This window comes from Hibiscus syriacus, unplaced genomic scaffold (assembly GCF_006381635.1).
Source record: "Hibiscus syriacus cultivar Baekdansim isolate YM2019G1 unplaced genomic scaffold, ASM638163v2 tig00010495_pilon, whole genome shotgun sequence".
NCBI classification, from domain to species: Eukaryota; Viridiplantae; Streptophyta; class Magnoliopsida; order Malvales; family Malvaceae; genus Hibiscus; species Hibiscus syriacus.
In genome coordinates this window covers 13,755-38,246 of record NW_024062219.1, presented here as the reverse complement: position 1 = coordinate 38,246, position 24,492 = coordinate 13,755, and the positions used below count along the sequence as shown (strand labels likewise).

At 36.3% G+C, this 24,492-nt stretch overlaps 5 protein-coding genes, 1 long non-coding RNA gene and 1 pseudogene across 7 annotated transcripts; 5 read left to right on the top strand and 2 right to left on the bottom strand.

Moving 5' to 3' along the window:
• The first annotated feature begins 93 nt into the window (after nt 1-93).
• LOC120203892 lies at nt 94-1,695 on the top strand. The gene is made up of 8 exons (XR_005523903.1): nt 94-104; nt 198-347; nt 428-519; nt 735-821; nt 941-1,024; nt 1,106-1,221; nt 1,300-1,410; nt 1,612-1,695. It is a non-coding gene; the product is annotated as an uncharacterized LOC120203892 (long non-coding RNA).
• A 963-nt stretch (nt 1,696-2,658) lies between these two features.
• On the top strand, nt 2,659-4,424 carry LOC120203890 (60S ribosomal protein L31-like). Its single transcript, XM_039204042.1, has 3 exons — nt 2,659-2,746; nt 2,907-3,017; nt 4,116-4,424. The coding sequence occupies exons 2-3, from the start codon at nt 2,935-2,937 to the stop codon at nt 4,396-4,398; spliced, it is 366 nt and encodes a 121-aa protein (XP_039059973.1). The 5' UTR covers nt 2,659-2,746; nt 2,907-2,934; the 3' UTR covers nt 4,399-4,424.
• Nucleotides 4,425-5,668: 1,244 nt separating this feature from the next.
• On the top strand, nt 5,669-8,379 carry LOC120203887 (E3 ubiquitin-protein ligase KEG-like). The gene is made up of 5 exons (XM_039204039.1): nt 5,669-5,803; nt 5,936-6,303; nt 6,406-6,497; nt 6,613-7,086; nt 7,286-8,379. The coding sequence occupies exons 2-5, from the start codon at nt 5,938-5,940 to the stop codon at nt 8,223-8,225; spliced, it is 1,872 nt and encodes a 623-aa protein (XP_039059970.1). The 5' UTR covers nt 5,669-5,803; nt 5,936-5,937; the 3' UTR covers nt 8,226-8,379.
• A 4,372-nt stretch (nt 8,380-12,751) lies between these two features.
• LOC120203879 lies at nt 12,752-15,980 on the top strand (annotated as a pseudogene).
• A 465-nt stretch (nt 15,981-16,445) lies between these two features.
• Nucleotides 16,446-17,821, top strand: LOC120203888. The gene is made up of 2 exons (XM_039204040.1): nt 16,446-17,735; nt 17,768-17,821. Exon 1 carries the CDS (start codon nt 17,195-17,197, stop codon nt 17,729-17,731), a length of 537 nt encoding a protein of 178 aa, XP_039059971.1. The 5' UTR covers nt 16,446-17,194; the 3' UTR covers nt 17,732-17,735; nt 17,768-17,821.
• A 627-nt stretch (nt 17,822-18,448) lies between these two features.
• Nucleotides 18,449-20,068, bottom strand: LOC120203886 (glutamic acid-rich protein-like). Of its 2 annotated transcripts, XM_039204036.1 has the most exons (3): nt 19,761-20,055; nt 19,053-19,111; nt 18,449-18,960 (listed from the first exon to the last, which is right to left on the bottom strand). In XM_039204036.1, exons 1-3 carry the CDS (start codon nt 19,884-19,886, stop codon nt 18,618-18,620), a joined length of 528 nt encoding a protein of 175 aa, XP_039059967.1. In that variant the 5' UTR covers nt 19,887-20,055; the 3' UTR covers nt 18,449-18,617. The 2 variants fall into 2 exon arrangements, with proteins under 2 accessions (XP_039059967.1, XP_039059968.1); XM_039204037.1 differs by lacking the exon at nt 19,053-19,111 and having other exon boundaries at nt 19,761-20,068.
• A 1,265-nt stretch (nt 20,069-21,333) lies between these two features.
• Nucleotides 21,334-24,119, bottom strand: LOC120203877 (protein MEMO1-like). The gene is made up of 8 exons (XM_039204032.1): nt 23,845-24,119; nt 23,216-23,300; nt 23,048-23,116; nt 22,694-22,806; nt 22,352-22,463; nt 22,131-22,274; nt 21,672-21,846; nt 21,334-21,481 (listed from the first exon to the last, which is right to left on the bottom strand). The coding sequence occupies exons 1-8, from the start codon at nt 23,894-23,896 to the stop codon at nt 21,356-21,358; spliced, it is 876 nt and encodes a 291-aa protein (XP_039059963.1). The 5' UTR covers nt 23,897-24,119; the 3' UTR covers nt 21,334-21,355.
• Nucleotides 24,120-24,492: the final 373 nt, after the last annotated feature.

The window sequence follows — 24,492 nt, the reverse complement described above, 5'->3', positions numbered from 1 at the left end:
TACGGGGAACCTTGGCCTTTTCTTTTAAATTGATAAATAAATAATTCATCAGGAAACTATAATATTAGGGTAAAGTATAAATTTGATAATTAAACTTTTTCCGGGTATGCATGATATCATGCTTTAAATATCAATATCACCGACTTTTTCTGGCAGCTGTGCCTTCTTTGACATTCTTTTTATTTCTTCTTTTGCAGCCTTTTAGAATAAGTGACCTGAGGAAAGTTGATCTAGTAAAAGCATGTGAATACTTCAACAGCTGTTTTAAGGACCCATCGACTTTTACAGTTGTGATAGCTGGGAATATTGATCCCTCGATTGCAGTTCCTCTAATTTTGCAATATTTGGTAGGTTGGGAATCTTTTAAGGGACATTGATCTACATTAATCTTTTCTTATGATAACACAGGTTACAATTATCTGCACAGGGTGGAATACCAAAGTCTTCGGAAGACATATTTCTTTACAACCGTGATGATCTCAAAGGATTACCATTTAAATTTCCCAAAGCCGTAATTAGGTAGGCACTTCTGTATCTAGTGGTGATGATAAACAATGTCACGATGCATGGACAAGAAGCTTTAGGTGGAGTCAGTTATGCTGTCAATAGATTTTTCTTGACTTAAAATTTAGCACTCAGGAATGTGCATATTTGACTGACTTTTGATATAGGATAATACATAAGTTCTATTGGCATTCAACAAATCTTTCTAACACAGTTGTAATTGTGGACAGGTGGTACGCAGAGCCATGGTAGAAGCACAATGTTCAGTCCAGCTATGCTTTCCTGTGGTGTTGAATAATGGGACAACGGCATGTGAGGTTTATTTTTTATTTTTTCCTCTTACAGGTCCATGTAATCTGGCAAAGGAATAAATGAAAATCTTGACTTACATTTTCTTTTACTTTGTGCACCTTTCGGTTGGAAACTAATATGGCAGGAAGAAGAGATTCAATGTGTCGGTTTCCCGGGCAAACTTATTGAAACATAACTACTGCAAGTTCTTCATTTTAAGTATGGGCAGGTATGAACTTCTCCTGAGATTTGTATTTATCTGTTTAATTATTCTTCGGCTAATATTTTATAATCTTTCTTTATGTACCAGATTTACTCTGCATGTGTTTCTGTGTTCTTGGTGGCAATAAACCTTCTAGAATTGGTGATGTTTGTGGAGATATAAGTATAAACTTTTCTTGTGATCCAGAAATGTCCTCAAAGTTGGTATGTATCCCCCTTTCTATCTTTACCTGGTTGTAGTGACTAGGTGGTAGTGATCTCACACATTCTGTTGCGGAACAGGTTGATCTTGCTTTGGATGAAGTAGTACGTCTTCAAGAAGAAGGGCCTACAGATCAGGATGTTGCAACCGTGCTTGAAATTGAGCAGAGTGCCCATGAAGATGGACTGCAGGTTAAATTTTTTGTGTTGTGTTTTGAAATTTTTGTGCTAGTCTTCGCAGTTTCAAGGATGGTAGCCCATTGCAGAATTGTATCTCACTGTATTTGACCTTACTGCTTGGTATTTACTGTAGATAACGACCTATGAATGATAAACAATATAGCATTACTGAATTCTAAATGCTTAATTTCATTCACTATCTGTGTCTCTCAGGAAAATTATTTCTGGCTGGAGACAATTATGAGAAGCTACCAATCAAGGGTCTACTATGGTGATGTTGACACTTCCTTCAAGGTGGTTCGCCTGTCTGTCTTTAAATTTTTGTTTTCTGTGCGACTTACTGATGACTCTAATCTGAGAGTTTGGTTTTCAGTGATGCTGTCTCAAGTCTAAGGGACAAGTATATCCACAAGAACTATGTACATTCAGTCGACGGTTTTGGCCATAAAGTTCAAAAGTACTTTGGGTTTAAAACTATTTTTAAAGAAAAGGACAAAGATTATATGTTCTATGTGGATGACTGTTAGCTTTGGCTTTGTAAATGCTGAAACTCAAGCATGTCCTTCTGCAGGTTCAAGATGAAGGACGGTCCAGGTTTAGAGGTTCTGCGACACCTTCAACTGCTCAGTCAGCACTGTAAAGGATACTGCCTTATCCTTGCAAAAACCAGTACGCTACAGTGATTCCTATGCCCAGGGCGGCGATCGCCTAGGGCTCAAGCATGGAGGGCCATTTTTAAAATTATTTTTAAGTTTAATAATTAAAAAATATTTTTAAATATATTTTTTATTTCAAATACTCTAAAATATGATAATTTAGTGGGCTTCAATAATTCCCGTTTTAATGATGAGAGAAATCTAAATATGGGCCCCCATTTATTTATTGTCATCACTTCTGACCTAAGACCCTTAAAATATCAGGACCGAGTCTGCCTATGCCACAAGCTTCTCAGTTTAAGTTTTTGAGATCTCTCTTCCAGCAAAATGTTTATGGTAGAGATGCAAAGGCCAGTTATCTTCTCCTTTCCTTGTGATTATTATAAAAGTTTCACTATTTTCTAATCTCAAATACATTTGTATCCGCATTAATATTTGAATTTTTTATTTTTTTCCTCTTATTAATACGATATTACGAGTGTCACGTTAAAATTTTAAATTCAAGAACAGATTTAATAAAAAAATATCAAGTTCACAAATTAAAAGTTATTTTATTTTAATGGGCTCAACGAAGACCACGGTCCAATAGTATCCTTAAACGACACCGCCGCAAGCTAGGGTTTTTCGTGTTTCATTTTTAGCTGAGCTTCCTGCCCCATTCTCTTTTGTAGCTTCTGCTTTCCTGAAACCAGGTCTGTCTGTCTCACCCTTCACCTCCGTTTAGTTAATAAGAAAACCCATCTAAAAACTGGAAAAATTTCTAAAACAAAATACTAGTTATTCTCTCTCTTTTTTATTTTTACTTTTTTTTTAAGATTTGCATTTGGACTGGCAATGGTTTACTGAATGCAGGTAAGGAATAACTCCAGAGAGAGTGAAAATGGTTGAGAAAACGAGGGGAAGAAAGGAAGAAGTGGTGACCAGAGAGTACACCATCAACCTTCACAAGCGCCTTCATGGCTGGTAACTCATCATTTCCCTTAAAAACCCTCGTTAATTTTCCCGGTCGTAAAATTAGCTCTTTGCTCTATAAAATTGGTTGCTTGATCTATTACTCTTCTAAGTGTTTCAGAGATGTGTATCGATCTTATTTCTAATTAATTTGGCTGGGTAAGCAATTACATTCTTCAGAGTTAGATGTGTTAAATGATTGTGAGATTTATTGTTCTATGTATGATTCCCCCCCCCCTGTTCGTTTATGGGTATTATTGTTCCTTTTAACGGCAATAGATTTGTGGAATCATTGTGAGACTGGTTTTATGGCAATATGATCAGTACTAGTTTCACATTGTTGCTATAAAGTGTTCATGATTGTGGATTTAAACTCTCTAACGTTTATCATTACTGTGAAAATGCTTGGGGAATTGAAATGTTTTAAAATATGTTGAAGGAATATTAGAATTGAAATTTATGAAGGCTTAGAATTAGGGTAGTGGAGAAGTGTTTTCTTAGTTTTGGTTTTAACCTATTTGCCCTTATTTCTTTCCCGTTGCTTGCTATCGTTGATTTCTGTGTATCTTTGCCCTTATTTCTTTCCCGTTGCTTGCTATCGTTGATTTCTGTGTATCTTTCTCTTCTTGTTTCCTCTTTTTAATTTTAGTCGGATCTTACGTTTCTGTCTATATGCAGATCTTTTTACGCAGGGATTACTTCCCATTACAGACGCACATATGTATATTGCATCTGAAGACTGTTTCAACTATGTATTTATTTATTTATATATGCATTGCATTTTATCTTTATTTGTAATTTTCTGACTGCCGGAAGTCTTCCACTGAAGCTGCTCTCAATCTGGTGTTGAGGGTAGCCTACTAACCTACCTCCTTTATCCCATTATATATGGGAATAGGGTTTTGTTGTTGTTGAATGGAAATAAAGGCACATCTTACCTAAGAGCTTGTACTTATTTGTAGCTTCTTGGTTTGGGTTCCTAAACCAAGATTTTAAGGACATAAGCTTATTGTTGTTGTTTAGGGGTGACTCGGTTGAGTTGTGATGAAACCAAGAAATGGTTGAATAATGTGTAGTTGACTGTCTTCCTGTTGATGTTGTTGGATGCAGCACGTTCAAGAAGAAAGCTCCCAAGGCTATAAAGGAGATCAGGAAGTTTGCAGTAAAGGCCATGGGGACCAAGGATGTGAGAGTCGATGTCAAGCTGAACAAACACATCTGGAGCAGAGGGATCCGAAGTGTTCCAAGAAGGATAAGGGTGCGAATTGCTCGTAAGAGAAACGACGATGAAGATGCAAAGGAGGAGCTCTACTCTCTAGTAACCGTTGCTGAAATCCCAGCTGAAGGATTGAAGGGTTTAGGCACCAAGGTCATCGATGATGATGATGAGTAATTTATCAAAATCTCTTGTTTACTGAACTTGCATTTTGCTCAACAAGTTCTATCAGAGTTTGAGCTAGTGTTACAATTGTGAGTTTGTGGCATTAATTTTCCTTGGATTTTTTGTTTAGATATTATTTTAATATTTAATTTTAAAATAGTATATTTAGATGAAAAATCCTTAGAATTATCTTTCTTTTTAGCCTTTTTTTTCAAGTCACTAAGCTCAAGTTGTGGGTGTGGAAGTCATCGCCAATAAATACTAAGAGGCCCTTTGTGATGCCTAAATAAAACGCATTATATTTTCTTTTCTACTTCCACTTGAAGATACAGAACTGGATGCCCAATAAATACTAGGGTAAATTACGTGTTTAGTACTCAAACTATAAGTTTTAGTTTATTTTAGTATTTAAATTTTTAATTTTTTTTAAAATCATACTTAAAGTTTATGTTTGTTTCATTTTAGTACTTATTTTTAAAATTTAATGTTAAATTTTGATTTTTTTTTAAAGTTTAGATAATAAAACTTCGACACGTCCGCGCGGATACTATCTTTTTAGAGAAAATTCTTAAGAAACAAAATCTTTTTTTTAACTATCACAACGAATTTTCTCAACGAATTTGGAAAATCGCAATGACAACTATAAGTATCGCAACGACAACTGTAGACTATCGCAACGAATTTAGAAAATCGCAACGAATTTGGAAAATCGCAATGAATTTGAAAAATCGCAACGACAACTGTAGACTATCGCAACGCGAAATGAAAAATCGTAACGCGATTTTCAACTATCGCAACGCGAATTTGCGATAGTGGAGATCGCAATGCGAATAAGAGATCGCATTGCTATTTTGTTGGTCATTTTCGCAAATAAAAAAAAATTAATCAAAATCGTATATTATCTGGAATTTTTGATCACTGAGGTTATTTTTTCTATTTAAATTATAACACAAGAAAGAGTGAAAGATCAATCAAACCATCTTTTTTGGCCATTGACTCATTAAATGGCACCATAATAACTACATGGGTAAAGTACACAGATTGTTAAATTATGTTCAAAATAATTATCATAATCATTGATTTTTAAATATTATAAAATGATTATTATATTTTTAAATTATTGTAAAAAATTAATAAATTTATTTTTTTATAATTAACAATTTGATAAATTTTAATAATTAAAATATCATTTGATCTTATCCTAAAAAAGATTTAGAAAAAAAAACACCATTAAAAGCCGGAATAATCTTCCTTGCTCACACTCTTTACCTTTCCCAGTAATTATTAATTGCCAATTTATCAGCTTTAAAATTCTCAAAAGTCGTCCCGTTTTTTCTATTTCATCTGAATTCGCTGATATCTCAAAACCCTTCTCTTTCAACTCTGTAGACGTCGTTCGAGTTTGGTATTAGTTGAGGTAAGTTCTCCCACTCTGAAACTCACCGATTCTTTAAGGTTGTATTTGAGGTACCAGTTAGCCTTTTTTTTGTATGTTTTTCTTTTAATGGGTATTTTCTAAAGATTTTTCTTTTTAATTTCTGTGTTGAAGGAATGGCTGTGAAAGTTGTGGACGCTCTGACCGCCAGTTTCTCTGAGTATGACTTTCTTGAAGATGATGATGGGCAGCATAAAACCCTGGTTTCATCTTCAAATCAGAGGATTCCAAGGATTGACCCTTCAGTATTGAAACTTAGGCATAGAATTGGAAGGGGGCCTTTTGGCGATGTTTGGTTAGCAACTTATCATAATTCGACAAACGATTATGATCAATACCATGAAGTTGCCATCAAGATGTTGCATCCGGTTAAGCAAGATGATACCAGGACTTTGTTGGATAAGTTTGATGATTTATATTCCAAGTGCCATGGTGTGGATGATATTTGTTCTTTACAGGGAATTTCTATTATAAGTGGAAAGGTTAGTGTTGCAGCTAATATGGATAATATTGATTCGCTAGATGGTGGTTGGTCAATGATTCTCTTGCTGAGAAAATTTTTTGTCCTCTTATTTTGCCTGCAGTTATGTATTGTAATGAAATTTTATGAGGGCTCCATTGGGGAGACAATGACTCGCCGTAAGGGAGGAAAGCTTCCGTTGCCTTATGTTTTGAGGTGATGTACTGAATAGATGGAGATTATGTCTATTATGTCTATTAACTTTCCTTTTTAGCACTCAAGATGGTAACTGAGTAGTTAATTTCATATTTACTACATCTAATATTTGCAGGTACGGGGTCGATTTAGCTCGAGGGATTTTAGAATTGCACTCCAGAGGGATTTTGGTTCTTAACCTTAAACCTTATAACTTTCTTCTTAAGGAAACCGATCAAGCTGTTCTAGGGGATATTGGTATTCCATATCTGCTACTGGGAATTAGACCGCCCAGCTCAGATATTCCTCACAGGCTTGGGACCCCTAATTACATGGCTCCAGAACAGTGGCAACCGGAAATAAGAGGTCCAATATCGTTCGAGACTGATTCATGGGGATTTGCATGCAGTATTGTTGAGATGCTCACCGGAACTGTTCCTTGGCATGGGAAATCAGCTGATGAAATTTATGACCTGGTTGTAAGAAAACAGGAGAAGCCACTTATTCCAGGTGGTCTTCCTCCTCCGGTTGAGAAAATTCTTCTTGGCTGCTTCGAGCAGGACTTCAGAAGTCGTCCTTTGATGAAAGACATATTGAATGTGTTTAAATGGTAGGTGTCTTATATGCATATATGGCAGTTTAAGATAGAAATAAGGTCTGTTCTCCATCTACTCCATTCTTCCCATTTCCTCTGTATTGCAATGTATAATATTGTTCTGAATTGTAAAATGACAATGTCTATTGTTCTTGTATTTATTTCATGTTAACCTACTTGCTTGATATATGTAACTAATTGACCACATGTTCAGCTCAGAGATTGGAGGTGAACATGATGGGCGTTGGACAGAACTTGGGAGCACAAGCACAACTGTGTTGGACAGAAAAGGTAGCACCACTGGCTCGAAAGATTATTTGCTAGTGGGTGATACAGTGCGTTCCAGAAAGCCACCTAACTCCTGCAAACCTGAAAATATGGATGTTCCGGAAGGAACCGTGGTGGGAGTAGAACATGGCGCAGATCGAGATGGTTTTGTTTTGGTGAGGGTTCATGGCATTCACGATCCATTACGAGTTAAGGTCTCAACACTTGAGAGGGTCACTTTTGGCTTAGCAGCTGGGGACTGGGTATGTTTGAAGGAAGAAGACAGACGGCACTCATCAGTAGGTATTCTCCATTCCATTGATCGTGAAGGAAGTGTTTCTGTTGGATTCATAGGGTTAGAAACTCTTTGGAAGGGAAGTTCTTCTCAATTTCAGATGGCAGAAACTTTCTGCGTCGGTCAGTATGTTAGGCTGAAATCTAATGTGCTTAGTCCGCGCTTTGCATGGCCTCGCAAAAGAGGAGGTACATGGGCTACTGGGAAAATTTTCTGGATCCTGCCAAATGGATGCCTAGTTGTCAAGTTCCCAGGTTGGTTAACTTTTGAAGATGAACTCGGCGATATCTTGGCTGATCCAGCTGAAGTGGAACTGGTTTCCTTCAAGAATTGTCCAGGATTGGTGAAAAAATATCAACATCTTGAGGACATTCATTGGGCTGTGAGGCCACTTCTGATTGCATTGGGTGTATTTACAGCAATCAAGGTGGGATCTTTTGTCGGAAAGAGAATCAGGAGATCAAAAGTGAAGCGACATAGCGGTGTAATTCATAGTGATTTCCAACATATTGATCACCCTGGCACCGGCAACCCAACTTGGCTTCCACCACCTGTGGCGAATATTATTTTCAGGGAAGGTTCTGCTCGGTAGTTTCCAGGTCCAGCCCATACAACCAGGAAGCATCTTCTAACTTTGTTCATTTGCTGTAGTAAACTGTTACAACTATAAACGGTGATTTAACTCGACAACTTATTGTAATCATCTATATCTTAATCATTTTGTGCCAGTTTTTTCAGTTCTTGTACCAATAGCATATCATACCGTTAATAAGAATGACGAAAAACAATATAATTTTATTACTTTTAATAGTCGTAGCATTAAGTGCCAAAATTTTCTAATTGGATAGTAGAAAAGGCCAAGTTGCGTTCCTTCCTTCTAAAATAAAGGCGTATCAGTCTCGTAGTCCCCTTCTCCCTTGTCCCATCTTCGTAACTCAATGAATTAAAGGTAATTTTGATGTTTAATGTGTTGCCTCTTCACTCTTTTTCTATTGTCTGGCTTCGGTTGATGGCTATCTTACTGTTCTATCTAACAAGCTATGCGTGTGGCAGAGGAGGTAGTAAAGGAGAAGAATCCTCTGGTTGAAAGATTGAAGACTGCTGAAGCAGAACGGAAAAGATTTGATTAAGAATTGAAACGGTATGCCACAGAAAATGTGACTCGAGAAGAAATTGAAATTCGTCAGTCGCCTGAGGATAAAGTTCGTAGATTGACACAAACAGTTGGGCAAACTGAAGGTAAAAAGCGGGAAAAAGAAGAGCAGGACCAGGTAGCTAGGTGTGAGCTAGGTGAAAATCTGGTATACTATACTATTGAGCTTGCCATTATCTATCTATTTTGCATCTGAATCATCTTTTCCGGGCTGTCATGGAAAGTTGTGAGCTCTGCTGAGGAAGTGTAATTGAATATATTTTGTTGTCTGTGCAGCAGTATATTCACACACTCGATGCCTCACTTCAAGAAGAAATGTTACGACATGCCCTGCTCTATGGTGCCGGTCTGGAAGCACTGTCCATGAAAGAGTTGGAAACGTTATCTCACGAGGAAGGGCTGAGGCAAATCCATGTCCTCCAGCTGCGTAAAGGCAGTCCCGGCTGTCCTCTCATGAGTCCGCATACGATCTCACATAATCATGGGTTGTTCCCTACAATCCCAACACCACCTATGACTGTTCAGGATTTGGAATTCAGGTAAATTTTAATTGAATATTAATAATAACATGAGTCTTCCATTGGTCTCTATAGTATACGTAATTTGTAGAGTTGGTTTTTTTGCATTTCGTGCAGTTGATTTTATACGATCGGGGTCAAGACTAACATTTTTCTCACAACTCTCGCACCCTCTTTAAGGTCCTCATATTTTTCCTCTGAGATTGCCATTAAAATCTCCTTCAATTTAGGGATTCTCGTTGTTTCCACCTGTACTGAAAAAGCCTCCCATAGCAACACCTCACTGAAAGGCAACCCATAGTTGTCTGACAAAATAACCGGCACACATTCAGAGTATATGGCCTCAACAATCCTTGGACTGGCAACTTCATACCCACTTGGGCATAGTCAAAATTTTGATCGCAGTAAGTAGGAATAATAGTTTTTTTCGGGAGGTATTCATAAACTTGCATGCCATCGGAGGAGGTATGGGCGGCGGATTGGGCGTGAGGTGGGGTCGAGAAGCGTAGCGCGGTAGCAGGTGGATGAGTTTAGGAGATAGATAGTCGCCTATGAGGCTGATTTCGGGAAGGCTTACGTCCTTCCGTGGATTGAATGGTATATGAATACAAATAATATCAACATTGAAGATGAAGCATAATGACATCCACATGCATGATATAACTGGCGGGAAGCTCCCTTGGCCACTGATTCCGCCCTGCCACCAAACACAAAGCATATCTACAGATATAGATGGATCAAATGAAAATAAATTAATTTGTAATTTAATTTAAAACTTTATTTAATATTTTTAAAAACACTACACGTAGTAACTTTAATTTTTTAATATTCAAATTTTATTTATCTTACTGATAAAATAAAATAAGTTAATTAATTCTTACTGATAAAATGCGCTTGGATTACGATAGACATCTCCAACGGGAACGCCATTGTCGTTCTTGAAAGAGACTGACCTGACGATCGAGCGATTGCCGCCAAGCGAATCGAAGCTCGAGCTCCGGCTAGTCCTAGGTCTAGCACTTGTTCTCTGCTTCGTTTCTTCGCTTCTCTCTGTAATTAAACGATAGCATATAATTGATCATATTTTATTAACAATTTTTTATGACATGAAAGAAAATGGGAACAAAATTGAAGTTAGGGAAGGAAGAAAACATTATCAAATATTGAATATCTTTATAAGATATTGATCTCCGACATTTACCTTTAAGATTCAAATCATCAGGTAACTGTTTTTCCCCCTCTCAATCCGGTAGAGCGAGATAGATAGAGAGTTTTACTATAACGGTGGTGTTTCGGTTGAGATGCTGATGATCGTCAGTTGATCGCTGGGACTAACGGCTCTGATTTGTTCAGAAGTAGAGACGACTAATCTCTACAACTCAAACTTTGGTTCAATTAATTCAAGAGGTGGAGCAGAAAAGTTTATGAAAGAACTGAAATGATCATTGTTAAAGAAAACCGTAAGGATCGCGGAAACACAGCCACAGGGATAGCAAAGTGAGAGCCGACACCGAATATTTACAACAACGCGCCATGTTAGGAAAGTTTTTTTTTTTTTTTTACTTTCAATTAGAAACGATGTGTTTGGATAGAGGGATAACGATATTCATTTTTCTCGAGAAAATTGTGAAGGAAAAAGCGAGGGAAAAAGCCCATTTCTTCGAAGTAAAATTAAAGAAGGCGTCGCGGGGGAAGATTTTATTAAATCTTATTTGAACATGAGAGTTTATTAAATCATAAGACTAATTAATTTGTTATTAAGATTTTGATAATTATTAAATTGTTATACGTTCTAATTTAAAATTTAGTCCATTAATATGATCATAATTTGATTTTTTAATTTAACCTGAATAAATTTGTTAAATTCGATTTAAGTTTTATTTCACTCAGTTCAATTTTAAAAAGACTTAAATTAAAATTTAAAATAATTAAATATAATTCATCAACTCTAGTAAATCAAATATTTTATTTTATTTTATTAAGCTAGGGTGGGTGATTATAAAGTAACATATGTTCAAAATACTCTCAATCATTTGACAATGAACGCTCAATCACCATGTTGCTGCAGTCGCTGATGCTCGAACCCGTGACCTATAGAAAGAATAACAGTTCTTTTAACCACTGAGGTTAGGGTTGAGCAACGAAATCGAAAAAATCAAAAAACCAAATCGGAGTATTCAATTTGATTTGATTCGGATTTTTCAATTTGTAGTTCGGTTTTGGTTTAGTTTGAAAAATAAATATCCAATTCAGTTCAATTTTGATTTTTTATATGAAAATCGTTTGAACCGAATTAATTCGAATTAAAAAATAAAAGAAAATAACTATACAAAATACATTCATTTTGAATTTATTATAAGATAAATTTAAATTAATAAAATATTAAAACTAATAACATTTTTTATAAATATTAAATTTATATATTTACACTCGATTTACGCTTTAAATTCTTTTTTGGAGGTTGAGTTTGAAAAATAGTGAATAATAAAAAATCGTCGACCCGAACCGACCCAAAAACCATGGTTTTTATACTATTCGGTTTCGGTTCTAATTTTCAAAAATTGACAAAGGGCGGCCCGGTTCATAATTTAATGAAAATCGAACCGACTACACCCCTAACTGAGGTAAATTACACTTTTTTTTAATAGTATGGAGTGATTATAAAAAAATACATGTTCATAATTTTCTTAACCGGGAATAATAATATTTTTCTTTCGCCACTATTAAAATTATTAAGATTCTTGGGTAAATTAAACATTTAGTACTTGCTATAAGTTTTGATCCGTTTTAGTACTTAAACTTTTAATTTTTTCAAAATCATACCTAAAATTTAATTTTTGTTTCATTTCAGTACCCTGCCATTAAAAACTTTAGTTTTTGTTTAATTTTAGTACCCTATTTAAAATTTAATATTAAGTTTTGAGAGAAAAAATGAAAGTTTAAGTACTAAAACGAACCATAACTGATAGTTTAAGTACTATACACAATAAGTTTTTAATGACAAGTACTAAAATAAAATGAAATTAAACGTCATGTATGGTTTTAAAAAAACTGATAGTTAAGATAACTGATGGTTTAGGTGATTATTTGATAGGTTTCTAGTAACGCTATTTTTTCCATTAACGTTACATTACTAATATTATGATATTTTTGTTTTGAATTCATCCAATCCTAACATGTGATTTTGAGGCATAGATGCCACCCCTTTCCAAATCAGAAAGTACATTGATTGATCGTTACTTGAGACTAAATCAAACTCGTTTTCGTAGATCGTGGTTCCCCAACTGCAACTGACAACACCCTGATCCAAAATTCTCGTTTTTTTTTTCCTCACTAGGAAAAGGCTATCTTTCTTTCAATGCATTGGAAAGAAAATCCCAAGGGAAAAGCAAAACCCGATGATACTTTTCACCAAGAATATTCATAATCTCATTATCTGGTGGGTTCCAACGAAAACTAAAGAGAATCATGGGTTTCCTTTTCGGTATGTTCGTTGGTTTCTCCATTGGTATCTGGTTGATCATTAGTTTCGCTAAATATGCTAAAATCCCATCCACTCGTCGTGCTTTTCTGGTATTCCCATTTCATATGCATAAAAAATTCCAGCTTTTTACCGGCTTTTTCCTTTCGTTTTCCTAACGTGCATTTCATGATGTGTTATGGTGAACACATTATGCCAGGCAAGGACGGTTGCTGCATTTGCAAGGATGACGGTGCAAGATTCAAGAAAAAACCTACCGCGCCAGTTTTATCCGCCTTGGGTTGTCTTCTCTCAGCGCCAGAAGTTGACTTAGATCGATCATTATCAAATTTATATCTCTCTCGTTGTTATCATTGAGTCTCTACTAATACTGGTTTCTTCATTAATACAGCTAGTTTGGCTTAATGTCCAACTTGAAAAGATTTGGCCATCGGTCGACGAGGTAATTTGTTTAACTTTTTGGTGGTTTTTTTAATTACATATATATATATATATATATATATATATATATATATATAAGCATTTAATACCTTTTCTCTATGATGGAATAGGCAGCATCGGAGCTAATAAGAGCGAGTGTTGAGCCAGTTCTTGAACAATATACACCAGCTATCTTATCGTCCATGAAGTTTGACAAGCTGACTCTTGGTACGGTTGCACCACAATTCACAGGTACATTTTTGTTCATTACAGCTCTCGTTTATGTTAAAAGGAAAATATATTGAGGATAGCTTATACACTTATAGTGGTATCAGTGAATTAGATTTATCTCCCAAAGTTTGAAATATTTGTGAATATTCACTAGGTATTTCCATCATTGAGAGTGAAAGTGGTGCTGATGGAATCACAATGGAGATGGTGACCCAAATATCGTCCTTAATATCAACACCAAACTCGGTGTTACCCTGCCCGGACAGGTAACCTTTACATATTGCTCATTCATGCTCAAAATTTCCTTTCTTGATTGTTGTGTTAAATAAATGTATTTGACTTAAACCCCTTCTTCTTGGTTAATATCTCCTGGTTTTAACTTGTTCATTTAGGTCAAAGATATTGAGTTCACTGGGGTTTTTAGGTTAATCTTCAAACTACTCGTTGATCAGTTTCCTTGTTTTGGAGCTGTTGCCTATTCCTTGAAAGAGAAGGTAACTATCAGTTTTCTTGTTAACATTACCACTACAGTTTTTCTCCTTGCACAACTTATGCAAAAAGACAAGCTCAAAACATTATATGCTATAACAAAATAACTCATCAATGATAGATATTTCAATGCATTTACTTTTTACACTGATATCATGATTTCCTGGAATGCTTCTTCCTGCAGAGAGCACTTAATTTTACGCTTAAAGTTGTTGGAGGTGATCTATCATCAATACCAGGAGTTTCTGATGCCATTGAGGTTTGGAGAATCCTTTTTCTCATTGCTTTTTTTTATATATATATTTCTCTGTTATTATATATTGACTTGACAAATATGCATTTTAGTTTATAAATCATGGAGGCCAATTATACAAGTGCAAAATCTGTGGTAGATTTTCCAAGATAGAAGAGAACAACCCTTTTTATTAGCAATCATTTGTGAGCTAGTATTTCATAAATATGTAAACTAGTTTGCATAAAGAAGTATTATTTGCATTGAATTTCTTCAACCACTGAGAGTATGAGATGTGATTCTGATGAACTGATCTTACGGTTCTGTACTCACAGGAGACAATTAGGAATGCTATTGAAGATTCTATAACATGGCCTGTTAGGAATATTGTACAAATAATACCTGGGGATTACAAGGTTTCCATGTTCTTTCTACAATGAATTCACTGTCGATTTGTCTTTAGACCAATGTTATTGAAGAGTTTAAGAACCTGCAATCGTTAATCTTCCTAGTAACTGGCTCTTCCTTTTCTGTGATTAATACCCTAAACCCTTTCACCAGTTTTCTGGAGCTGAAACCAGTTGGAAAATTAGATGTGAAGCTTGTGCAAGCCAAGGAACTAACAAATAAGGACATCATTGGGAAATCTGATCCTTTTGATGTCTTATTTATACGACCACTTCTGGATAAAACGAAGACCAGTAAAACCATTGTAAGAATCATGCCTTCTTATGCATATGATCTCCTTTCCAATGATTTATGTTTTCTAACTCTTTAATTATCCAGGTCAATCAATTGAATCCAATTTAGAATGAGCACTTTCAGTTCATTGTAGAAGATGTATCCACACAACACTCGACTGTAAAAGTCTTTGATGATGAAGGAGTTCAGGATTCTGAACTCCTTGGCTGTGCTCAATTTGTATTGGACCTTGAGCCTGGTAAAGTGAAGGAAGTATGGCTGAAGCTGGTAAAAGATTTGGTGGTCCAAAGAGATAATAAATATAGGGGTCAGGTAGGTATCCCAATTGATGATATTAACACTTGGCATGATCTTAAACAACTTGAATGTTGCAGTTGCTGATAAATTTCATGAATTCTTTCGAACAGGTGCAGCTTGAGCTCCTTTACAACCCTTATGGCACAGACAGCAGGTTGAAGAACCCATTTAACCATGATTACTCATTGACATCATTGGAAAAGTCCCTTAAACCTTCCAATATCGAACTGGAGGGTATCAATTCCAGAAAAGAGGCTCAAAAGAAAAAAAGAGGTGATTGTTAGAGAAGTACTATCAGTGATAGTTATATCAGGTGAAAACTTGCCACCGGTTGACCTTAATGGAAAGGAAGACCCTTTTGTCGTCCTCACAATGAAGAAATCCGAGGCAAAATCCAAGACAAGAGTGAGCTTTTTTTAGTGTTTTTTCATTATTATTATTGGTGGTGCCTTTTTGGCATGCAAATTCAGCTTCATTTCCCATAAATTTTCTCAGGTAGCTAATGAGACCTTGAATCCTGTGTGGAACCAGACATTCGACTTTGTAGTGGAGGGTGCATTGCATGAAATGTTAATTTTGGATATCTTGGACCATGACACTTTTAGGAAGGTAAAATCTCACCATGAATAGAGCTAATAGCTTCCTGGCAATGGTTTAATCAAATGTGTGTTACAGGAAAAAATCGGAAGAATAGCGATGACAATGACAAATTGGAAGGGGAATTTCAAGAGAGTTTCCCAATAGATGGCGCTAAATAAGGAAAGCTTAATCTCCATCTAAAATGGAGCCCTCAGCTTGTATTCTGTGACCGTGATACTCAATGAACACCAATGTTTCCTTCCCCGCACTGATGAATAAAATGCTTGCTGTGTAAACTGAATCAATCTTCATAAAATTTATTTTCTGTTTAAGATGCAAAAAGTTTTGATGAAACGGCTAGTCTGATTATATTGTAGATAAGTGCTGGAATGATGAGAATTTAAAGACCATGCTAAGCATTTCAATAATAGTTAAATGATCAAAATGAAACTTCAAAAATAGATAGATGACTAAATACTTGGTTTAACCTATAAAATATGGGAACACTCTTTAATACTCGAACAAGTAATTTAAAGGAATCATTTTTTCAAGAATTTCATTGGAGCTTAAACTATTAGAATGCGTAAGGTAATGGGTAAGCTTAGCAGCCACCAAATTTTAAGGTTGGCCCACGACCATCAGCTAATCCACTAATTCGCAAACAACAGATTTGATGTGCAGAAACAGAAGAAGATTCTGGCATACGTTCATCGACATTTGGTTTTAGCCTTGATCAAATTATTTGAAGGTTTGGTCATAACTATAATCATATCTTTTGACCGGTAGTTGGGAGAGAGTTCCCTCGGTTAGCTTGGTTCCCCCTCACACCACATGCAGTAAACGAGCTGCTAAAATGGATGAAACATCAAGCCAAGACGATCAGCACTTACTTTCGCTGCTAAAATCCCTCCAGAAAGCTTCAAATGATCTGCAGAAAAAACCCCTTTTTTCATCACATGAACCCCAATCCACCATTGAACGTTTCTTGGACCTCGAAAGGGATGAAAGCATCGTTTTTGATGACCACCCTAATCTCTTCAAGCTGTCTCAGCTGCTTTGCAACCTCAAAACCCACCTTGAGAAGCTCCAAAAATACCAGGGTTATAGCCTCCCTTGCATCCTCAGACGCCAAATCATCAACTACAAGATTTACCAAGTTGCTTATGCAATACAGAATCCGAGCCTATTTCGATCGAGAAAGCGTTGAAATCCTTGTGGCAACACTTGAAGGTTCAGCTGACGAGGATGGGAAAGTGAACGTTTTGGTTGAGTTTGAGAATCGTTTATCACAAGGTTTTGATATGCACTTTCAAGATTTAATTTTGAAAGCCAAAATATTCTCGATTCTCGATTTTTGCTTTGCGACTCTTCATGCTCGATTAGAATTCCAGATCAGGTAGCACTAGTCATAGCTTCATTGGTTAGAATCAATAAAGATGTTTTTGTGGGATTGGTGCTAATGGGTCCATCTGTTCGAGCTCTAATATCGATGTCATCTCGTTGTTCAATTCGAGTCCTTTCTTTACTGATCAAGTTCATTAGAATCCCTTTGGTTGATGAATTAGAAGCACACAAAGAAATCCCAAGAATTATAAGCCTTTTGAGCTCAGAAAACGTGGCGATTCAAGCAGGAGCCATAGATTGCATACTTGAAATCTCGTGTTATGGCAGAAGAGAAGCAATTGAAGCAATGCTTGAAGCAGGGCTGGTTGAGAAGCTGGTGAAATTTCAGAGATTAGAAAAGCAAGCCAGTGTGGATGAAAATGGTTCAAAATCAGAGCCAAAAACGGACAAGGAAGAGGGTTATGAGGGGAATTGTCCATTTGAAGGTTGTGTTGCAAGATTTGCAGTGCAATTAGAATCAGGAGAAATGCTAAGTAAAAAGGAGAAAATAGAATTTAAGTTGGAGATTTTGAGGAGAGTCAGAGAAGCCTCTGTTTCTGAGGCAGAGAAAGCTTCAATTGTTGCAGAGGTACTATGGGGTTCCTCCCCTTGAAATTAGATTTGAGGCTTAGAGCTCCTGCTGTAGAAATGTAATACATTTGTTTTAGTTGCAGTGAAACATTGGTAACAGGAAAAATGTTTTCTTCACCTCTCACTATCTTATATCTGATTCTTTCATTGGAAACCAGTCATGTCCGAATCATTAGATTAAGTGTTACCGGTTCCGCCCAATGTGGCCGATTTTTGCGGAGCAGAACTAGTTGACTGGCATTAACACACTAAGGTAGCAATAATCTTGCCATAACAAAGTTGGACCAAATCGAGAAAATTCTGCCAACCGATACAAGACAAACATTCCAAGTACAAATATGCACTGCCAAAATTGCCGAGGAAACAAAAAGCACGAGGCTTTTCCTTTTGTTCTTTATTGCTAGCTTTGCAGAGTTCTCTTAAAAAAAGAGTATCATAAACTTTAGATGCATAAGCAACTTTACTAACCACAGAAAACATATTAAGGCTACAAGCAACAGCAGCCGACAGAAGAAAAAGATATTTAGGGACTCCCCGAATAAATTTAGTTGGTCAAAGATCAGGTAGAGTCTTCTTCCTTCCATCCCTCCACCCCATTTTTCTGAAAAAACGTTACATATTCATCCAAAACAACCAAGCCTCCAGTTGGAATCTTGGAATTAATAAAAAGTCGTATGCCGGAGCACGGTTGGAAGCAACCAGATAGGAGTATCATTTTTAAGCTGGTGATGCATAAATGTAACCCTGAAGAAGCGAAGTCTGATTTCCAGAAATGTCACAATGTTATCTACTCTAATTTAGACAGACACCCTAAAGTCCGTAACTTGAATCAACCCATTCTAACTTCCCTCTACATCATACCCCTAACCTCAGCAAGACAATAAATTACTAGAACAAGAGATTCAAGCTCATTTTCGTTTTTTAGCCGGTGGCTGAAGCTCTTCCTCCTCTTCCTCTTTTTCCTCCTCTTCTTCGCCGTCATCGTCGTCGTCGTCGTCGTCATCACCACCGTCATCATCATCGTCATCATCGTCATCCTCATCTCCACTGGCACCTTCCCCATTGGCCTCGGGTTCATCTTCGGGATCTCCTTCCTCGTTACCAGAAGCATCCTCCTCCTCCTCGCTTGCATTTTCATCTTGATCGTCCACTGCTTCTTCCTCGTCGTCTTCATCATCATCCTTGGTGTCACTGGCATCCTTGTTCTCAGGACTAGGTTTTCTCACTGCAAGAAGCTGAGCAAGCAGAAACCTGCAAAAGCAAATTGGTCAATTTTCCCATCCCATGGAGACAAAAAAAAGAACAAGAACAAGTCAGGAAAGATGAAAAAGAGAGCAACTAACCCTCCATTTGCTTCAGGCTCTTTCAAGTGGATATCAATTCCATTAGGCAGAGTTCCCATCTGAAAAAAACGCCAAACACTTGCTGAGAAGAAAACCAGATTTCTTCCGGGTGCAGTTTGTGAGCAATGTTAAGCACCCAGATTATCACATCAAAGGACACAACTTTAACAACAGGAAAAATGAAATTGTCCATTGACATGTGACTCACAAATAATATATGTTTAGATCATATGACAAACAAGCAAACATTCTTGTACCAAAACATAAAAAAAGATACTCAACACACTGAAATTGTTCTTAGATCTTAAAAAGTAGCAGTTTGCTTTTGATTGCATTAACTTCCAGATTAAATGAACCAATGCTTCCAAATACTCATTATATCTTTTACTCCCTTCTCCTCTATAAAGAACCTAACCAAATTCTTCCTTAACATCCTACTATATACAACCTATTAGGCAAAGTAACAAAATCCCTAGCCTCAAACATATTAAAAACAAAAACAGCATTGAACCTGAAAATTGCACACTTCTAATTTCTAGAACAATTATCATATAGAAGTAGTCAATTTCCAAACAAATTCAAGAAAGAATAAATAAATCCTAATAAGGCATACAAGCAACCACCGTTCAAAACTATTAAGCCCAAAAATTAAATATCAACTTCACAAGTGAGGGTAAATTACATAGAGAAAATAAAAGAAAATTATACCATCGTGAGCAACAAAGCGACGGACTTTGTAACAACAATGGCAGTCTCGACAACCATAGCTTGCAGTGCAAAGCCCGATAACACATCGTTTCCGGTCAGACTTTCCATTTGCGTGACTTTTGACATATCGTGGACTGAGACTACAAAGAAAGGAACCCCAATCGAAGAGAGAGACTTAAAGATTGAATTAGGTTTTCGGAATTTGGGGGTTTTATGTTAGGGTTTTGGAAATATTATTAGCATCCACGATCACATGAGTCTAGGAGTGCCTGATGTCGGAGATAAAGAGACTTGTCGGTCGTGGAGTTAAGCATGACAGCTAAAACTGAGGCCGTACGATTTCTTTGATATACCTTTATCCATGGACACAATCATGATCTATGTTTGATCATAAAACGAGATTATTGCCGTTGACTGAGATAAAGTGACATGCCTTTGACCACAATATTTTTTTTTTAGCATTTATTACATTTTCTTCCCTAAAATATCCCTTTTGTCGGTTTAGTTTAAGGCCCATAAGGCCTAAATCCAACAGATGGGCTTATTTATCAATACATTATTATCATTTGAACGTAACATTCAAATGATATATTAAAGTAGCTTCAGCAACAACGATGTCACTTACACAAGTAGGATAATCTGCATTAAAAGAAACAGATATGGACATTGCTGCGGACAACTTTGCAAGAGCATCGGCTGCGGTGTTTTCTGACCGGCGGACATAACGAACTGATAGTTAACGGTGGTCAGCCATGAGTCGACAGCCTTCGACCAAAGCAAAAGACATCACACTACAGTCAGTTGCTGGACAGTGGAGTTAACAACGTTTAGAGAGACACTCTCAATAGTAACTGCAGTTGGAGCGAAAGAAACAGCCATCCGTCTACTGGAACAAAGCGCATAGGCCTCGATCAGCCCCTTACATGGAGTCTCCTGCAGAACCTGCTTATGGCCAGCAACAACACATCCCTTTATGTCTCGGACAAGAACCACAATCGCAGAAGACCCCGCAGTAGATGCACAAGCACAGTCGACATTGATTTTGAGGGTACCTGTCCTTGGTTTAAGTTAATAAATGCACCGCTGCTTGGTATGCTTTTAATTTGACCTTAAAAGGCTTTTAAGTTAATAAATAATAAAATTAAAAACAATAATTACAAACTAAAAGGCTTTTAATTTGTAATTATTATGATTTGACTTGAAATTTACATTCATGTTTAAAAGTTTTTTATTTTGATTTGACAATCCCGGACGGCAAAGTAAAAACATAAAACATGGGCCTTTATGTTTTACTTTGTCATTCGATAAGTTCAATTATGTTCTACTTGATTACTTTGCCCAGGCAATATGCTTTCTACATAACTTAATAGTCATCATATTGCACCCAAACACCTTCCAATACGAATTAAAAAGCACCCGAATTCAGAAACAAGAGTAGCATTATTAGTCTCAATCTATGGGCAACTAAGCCCACCAATTACTGGGTCTTGCAAAATGCATGTAATTAAGCTATATATACCAGATTAAATGAAATGAGTTGGGCTTGCCAGATGTTCTCACCCCAGAGAGAGTATTTTATTTATTTTTTCACATCTTCAAGCATCCACCTTCGCTGCTGCAGATGCATAACTCACACTACTGTCTCTTGTTGTTTTGCACTTACTGGATTGCTCGTATCGGAGGAATTTGATCTTTATTCTTGTTGTGCTGTTCCTTAGCATCTGAAATATATATTCAAAGATAAGCATGACCATAAAAAAATGAAAATCAGGAAACTCAAATAACCATTCTGCTATTAGGCTAACGGATAGTTTTTTAAAGGGATGAATCACGAATGTTTCCTTTATTAAAAAAAGAAGAAGAAGAAGAAGACAAGAGATAGCTTTGAAGAAAGCTTATTGAGGCACTTACATGAAGGAAAACACTGATTGGATGACGTCCACAGATAGTGTTGTCATACTCCGACAGATATTCCTTGAATGCATCTGCGTCTCCTGTTTCTATTATATCCATGCCTATCTTGTCTAAGGCTTCAATCGATTTATGTATGGCATTGTACTTTTTGTCATAGTGCATGTAATTAAACCTGGTGCCAATGTAGAAAAGGTAAATATTTGTGCCACAATGTAGAAAACCATAATCAATGTATTTGTTCTTTTACGGGTATAGAGCAAATAAAACCATCTATGAACCAGCTGAACAAGTGGTGTTTGAAAGTAAAAGTAACATTTCGTATACCCGGATAATATAACAATCTACATCACAATATGCATACAAAGACAACTTATGCATCATTCACAACAAAGACGACATTTATGCCAAACAAAAAAGGTGAGATTTAAGAGGAAGCAGAGATTGAATCCATTATACCGAGAACCCCAATGGCAAAAATCTGATGACACGGAGAAGAAATTTTGAGGATCGTCTATATATTTGGCCAGCAACTTTCCATACATTGCTTCATTTTCAGCACTAAGAGCACCAACCAAAATTGGTACAACTTTCACTGGATGCCTATATCACCATCACCCAAAATCAGCTTCAACTAGAACCAAGGGTAGAGCATTACTTAAAATATGTTTAAAAATTACCCCTCAAATACTTTTGCAAGATAAGGCAAGTGCATTTCCATGCTATGCTCAGCTTCATCAACTCGAAGATTCATTGATTCAAATTTTCCTGTAGCTTTCAGCTCTTCGATGACTGAAAGATGAAACAAATGACTCTACTTAAGTTTTGCATGGAGGACGAGAGAGGCTTAGGGATTTTAAAAAAAAATCACAAGACATTCATCAAGGGAAAAGAATTACCAAGACCAAAACCCCAGTCAATCAGCTAAATAAAATATATAAGACATTTTACTAGACTTGTCAACAAAGCAAATGACGAGAAGAAAATTATATTTAGCTCAATGTAAATGGACATTACTTCACCTTCCAAATCAATAGGTAAGTCCCCTATTGGTGTTTTGTACACCGTAGCAGTTGACAGAGCACATTTTGGAGTGTAATAATGGTGAGATGGACCGAGAAGGAAAACACGAGAACTGCACTTATAAATATTCTCACGTATCAGTCAGTTTTAGAAGTAAATGAAGCAGATGAAGTAATTAGTTTTCGTTCAAATATTATGACCTTCACATAGTCAGAACAAATCATCTGAACAAAATTTGGCTCAAGACATGATTAATGATTAGGAAAAAAAAAGCATACTTCCTGGGAATTGAGATACATTATGTGATATTGAACTATAGCAATCAAAGTGGAGAAGTATAATAAAAGGCGCACATGTTTGTTGGGTCTATATTTCCAAAAGCATAAGCAGCAGCACGTCCTGAATATGAATAGCCTGCATGCCTGAATTTCTCGAGTCACAGTCAAGCCAGAGGGGAGAGAATACATTAAAACTTTAAGTAATGTTATGGAAGAAACAAACTAGGTGACAGATCAACTTACGGAGCAATTACACCTCTTACATCAGAAGATTTAGGCAAGCCAGCCTCCATAAGCCATCCATCAAGCTCTTCCGCTAATTCTTTTGCTGAGAAAATTGTATATATATAATTTAAATAGTACGACATTTCTAAGCTATTTATTGATTAATTTCTCAAATATTAAAAAACAATCATTATGTTGTTTTCTTAGATGTTTGAATTACAAATGTAATTAGCTACACCTAAGGGCGTGAACAATGAATCACCTAAGGGCGTGAACAATGAATCACCTAAAGGCGTATCGTACAAGTTGAAACCATCAATGTTTTCAACTTCAGAAGATCAGTTCAGTCAATAATATTGTAATTCAACACTTAAAACTATTAAACGAATTTAATTTCTTCCAGCTTTACTCAACAGAAGACTAATTCATTCCATAAATAACTCTATCTAAATTGACACTTCGAAATTACTTGGCTTCGCACCTCAATCCACATTGATCAATTGTTCAATTTTCTCGAAATCAACGATATTTTTTCCTCGACTAGATAATTCGCACAAAGGTAAGCAAAAAGCAATAATTGGAATTAGTTACGAGAATCGCTAAGGGTTTGGAGCATGGAGGAAGCAAAAGAGCTTTAAAGGACTTACGGTCATCAGTGTACCAAGATCCTGCATGAGAAGCTCTTCTGAAGATTTCCATCGAGAATCGAGTGAAAGCCCTAATCTAATCTTTCGATGGAAATTTGGGATCAAAATCAAACGCTTTAGCGGTCGTCAAAAGAAAGATGAACAAGGAAACAATTTTCTTGTTCAAAAAGCACTCTCTCTGGTCTCCACTCTACCGATTCAGGGAATTGATGCGAAGTGTCAAGAGAGACTTAAACAGGTTAACTTAACCTGTTCCTGGAATTGTTATCATATGTTTCAGCCGCATTGCTCCTCATAGTCCTCTTTTTTTAGATATAATACCAAAACTCTTGCCAACCATTTTAATTCATTTTTTCTAATTTCCGATCTTTTGTTTTTAATAAAAATAATTCGTTTAAAAATATTAATTCATTAACAGCCAATATTTATATTTTTTAAAATAAAGAATAACACAATAAAAATATTAATTCATTAACAGTCGATATTTATAGTTTTTTTTAATACAGAATAAGACAACATAAAACTTAGTTTATGGGATTTATGTCCTAATCGACTAAAGCAGCCACCTCCCTTGGAGAGCTCGCGTGAATCATAACGCCTATTGGGTCGCCCCTGACGCTCATAACAAGTTTATCCGCCACCCTGTCT

Bases quoted from the DNA above. Each gene is read 5' to 3' on its own strand.
- LOC120203890 (XM_039204042.1), top strand. From the start codon at position 2,935: ATGGTTGAGAAAACGAGGGGAAGAAAGGAAGAAGTGGTGACCAGAGAG. The intron at 3,018-4,115 runs GTAACTCATCAT...TGTTGGATGCAG, and splicing joins CACAAGCGCCTTCATGGCTG to CACGTTCAAGAAGAAAGCTC.
- LOC120203887 (XM_039204039.1), top strand. From the start codon at position 5,938: ATGGCTGTGAAAGTTGTGGACGCTCTGACCGCCAGTTTCTCTGAGTAT. The intron at 6,304-6,405 runs GTTAGTGTTGCA...TTTTGCCTGCAG, and splicing joins TTTCTATTATAAGTGGAAAG to TTATGTATTGTAATGAAATT. The intron at 7,087-7,285 runs GTAGGTGTCTTA...CCACATGTTCAG, and splicing joins ATATTGAATGTGTTTAAATG to CTCAGAGATTGGAGGTGAAC.
- LOC120203888 (XM_039204040.1), top strand. From the start codon at position 17,195: ATGGGTCCATCTGTTCGAGCTCTAATATCGATGTCATCTCGTTGTTCA.
- LOC120203886 (XM_039204036.1), bottom strand. From the start codon at position 19,886: ATGTCAAAAGTCACGCAAATGGAAAGTCTGACCGGAAACGATGTGTTA. The intron at 19,112-19,760 runs GTATAATTTTCT...CGTTTTTTTCAG, and splicing joins TCGCTTTGTTGCTCACGATG to ATGGGAACTCTGCCTAATGG. The intron at 18,961-19,052 runs GTTAGTTGCTCT...TTGCTTTTGCAG, and splicing joins GAGCCTGAAGCAAATGGAGG to GTTTCTGCTTGCTCAGCTTC.
- LOC120203877 (XM_039204032.1), bottom strand. From the start codon at position 23,896: ATGGAAATCTTCAGAAGAGCTTCTCATGCAGGATCTTGGTACACTGAT. The intron at 23,301-23,844 runs GTAAGTCCTTTA...CAATTTTCTCAG, and splicing joins ATCTTGGTACACTGATGACC to CAAAAGAATTAGCGGAAGAG. The intron at 22,464-22,693 runs GTGAAGTAATGT...TTCATCTTTCAG, and splicing joins CTTACCTATTGATTTGGAAG to TCATCGAAGAGCTGAAAGCT.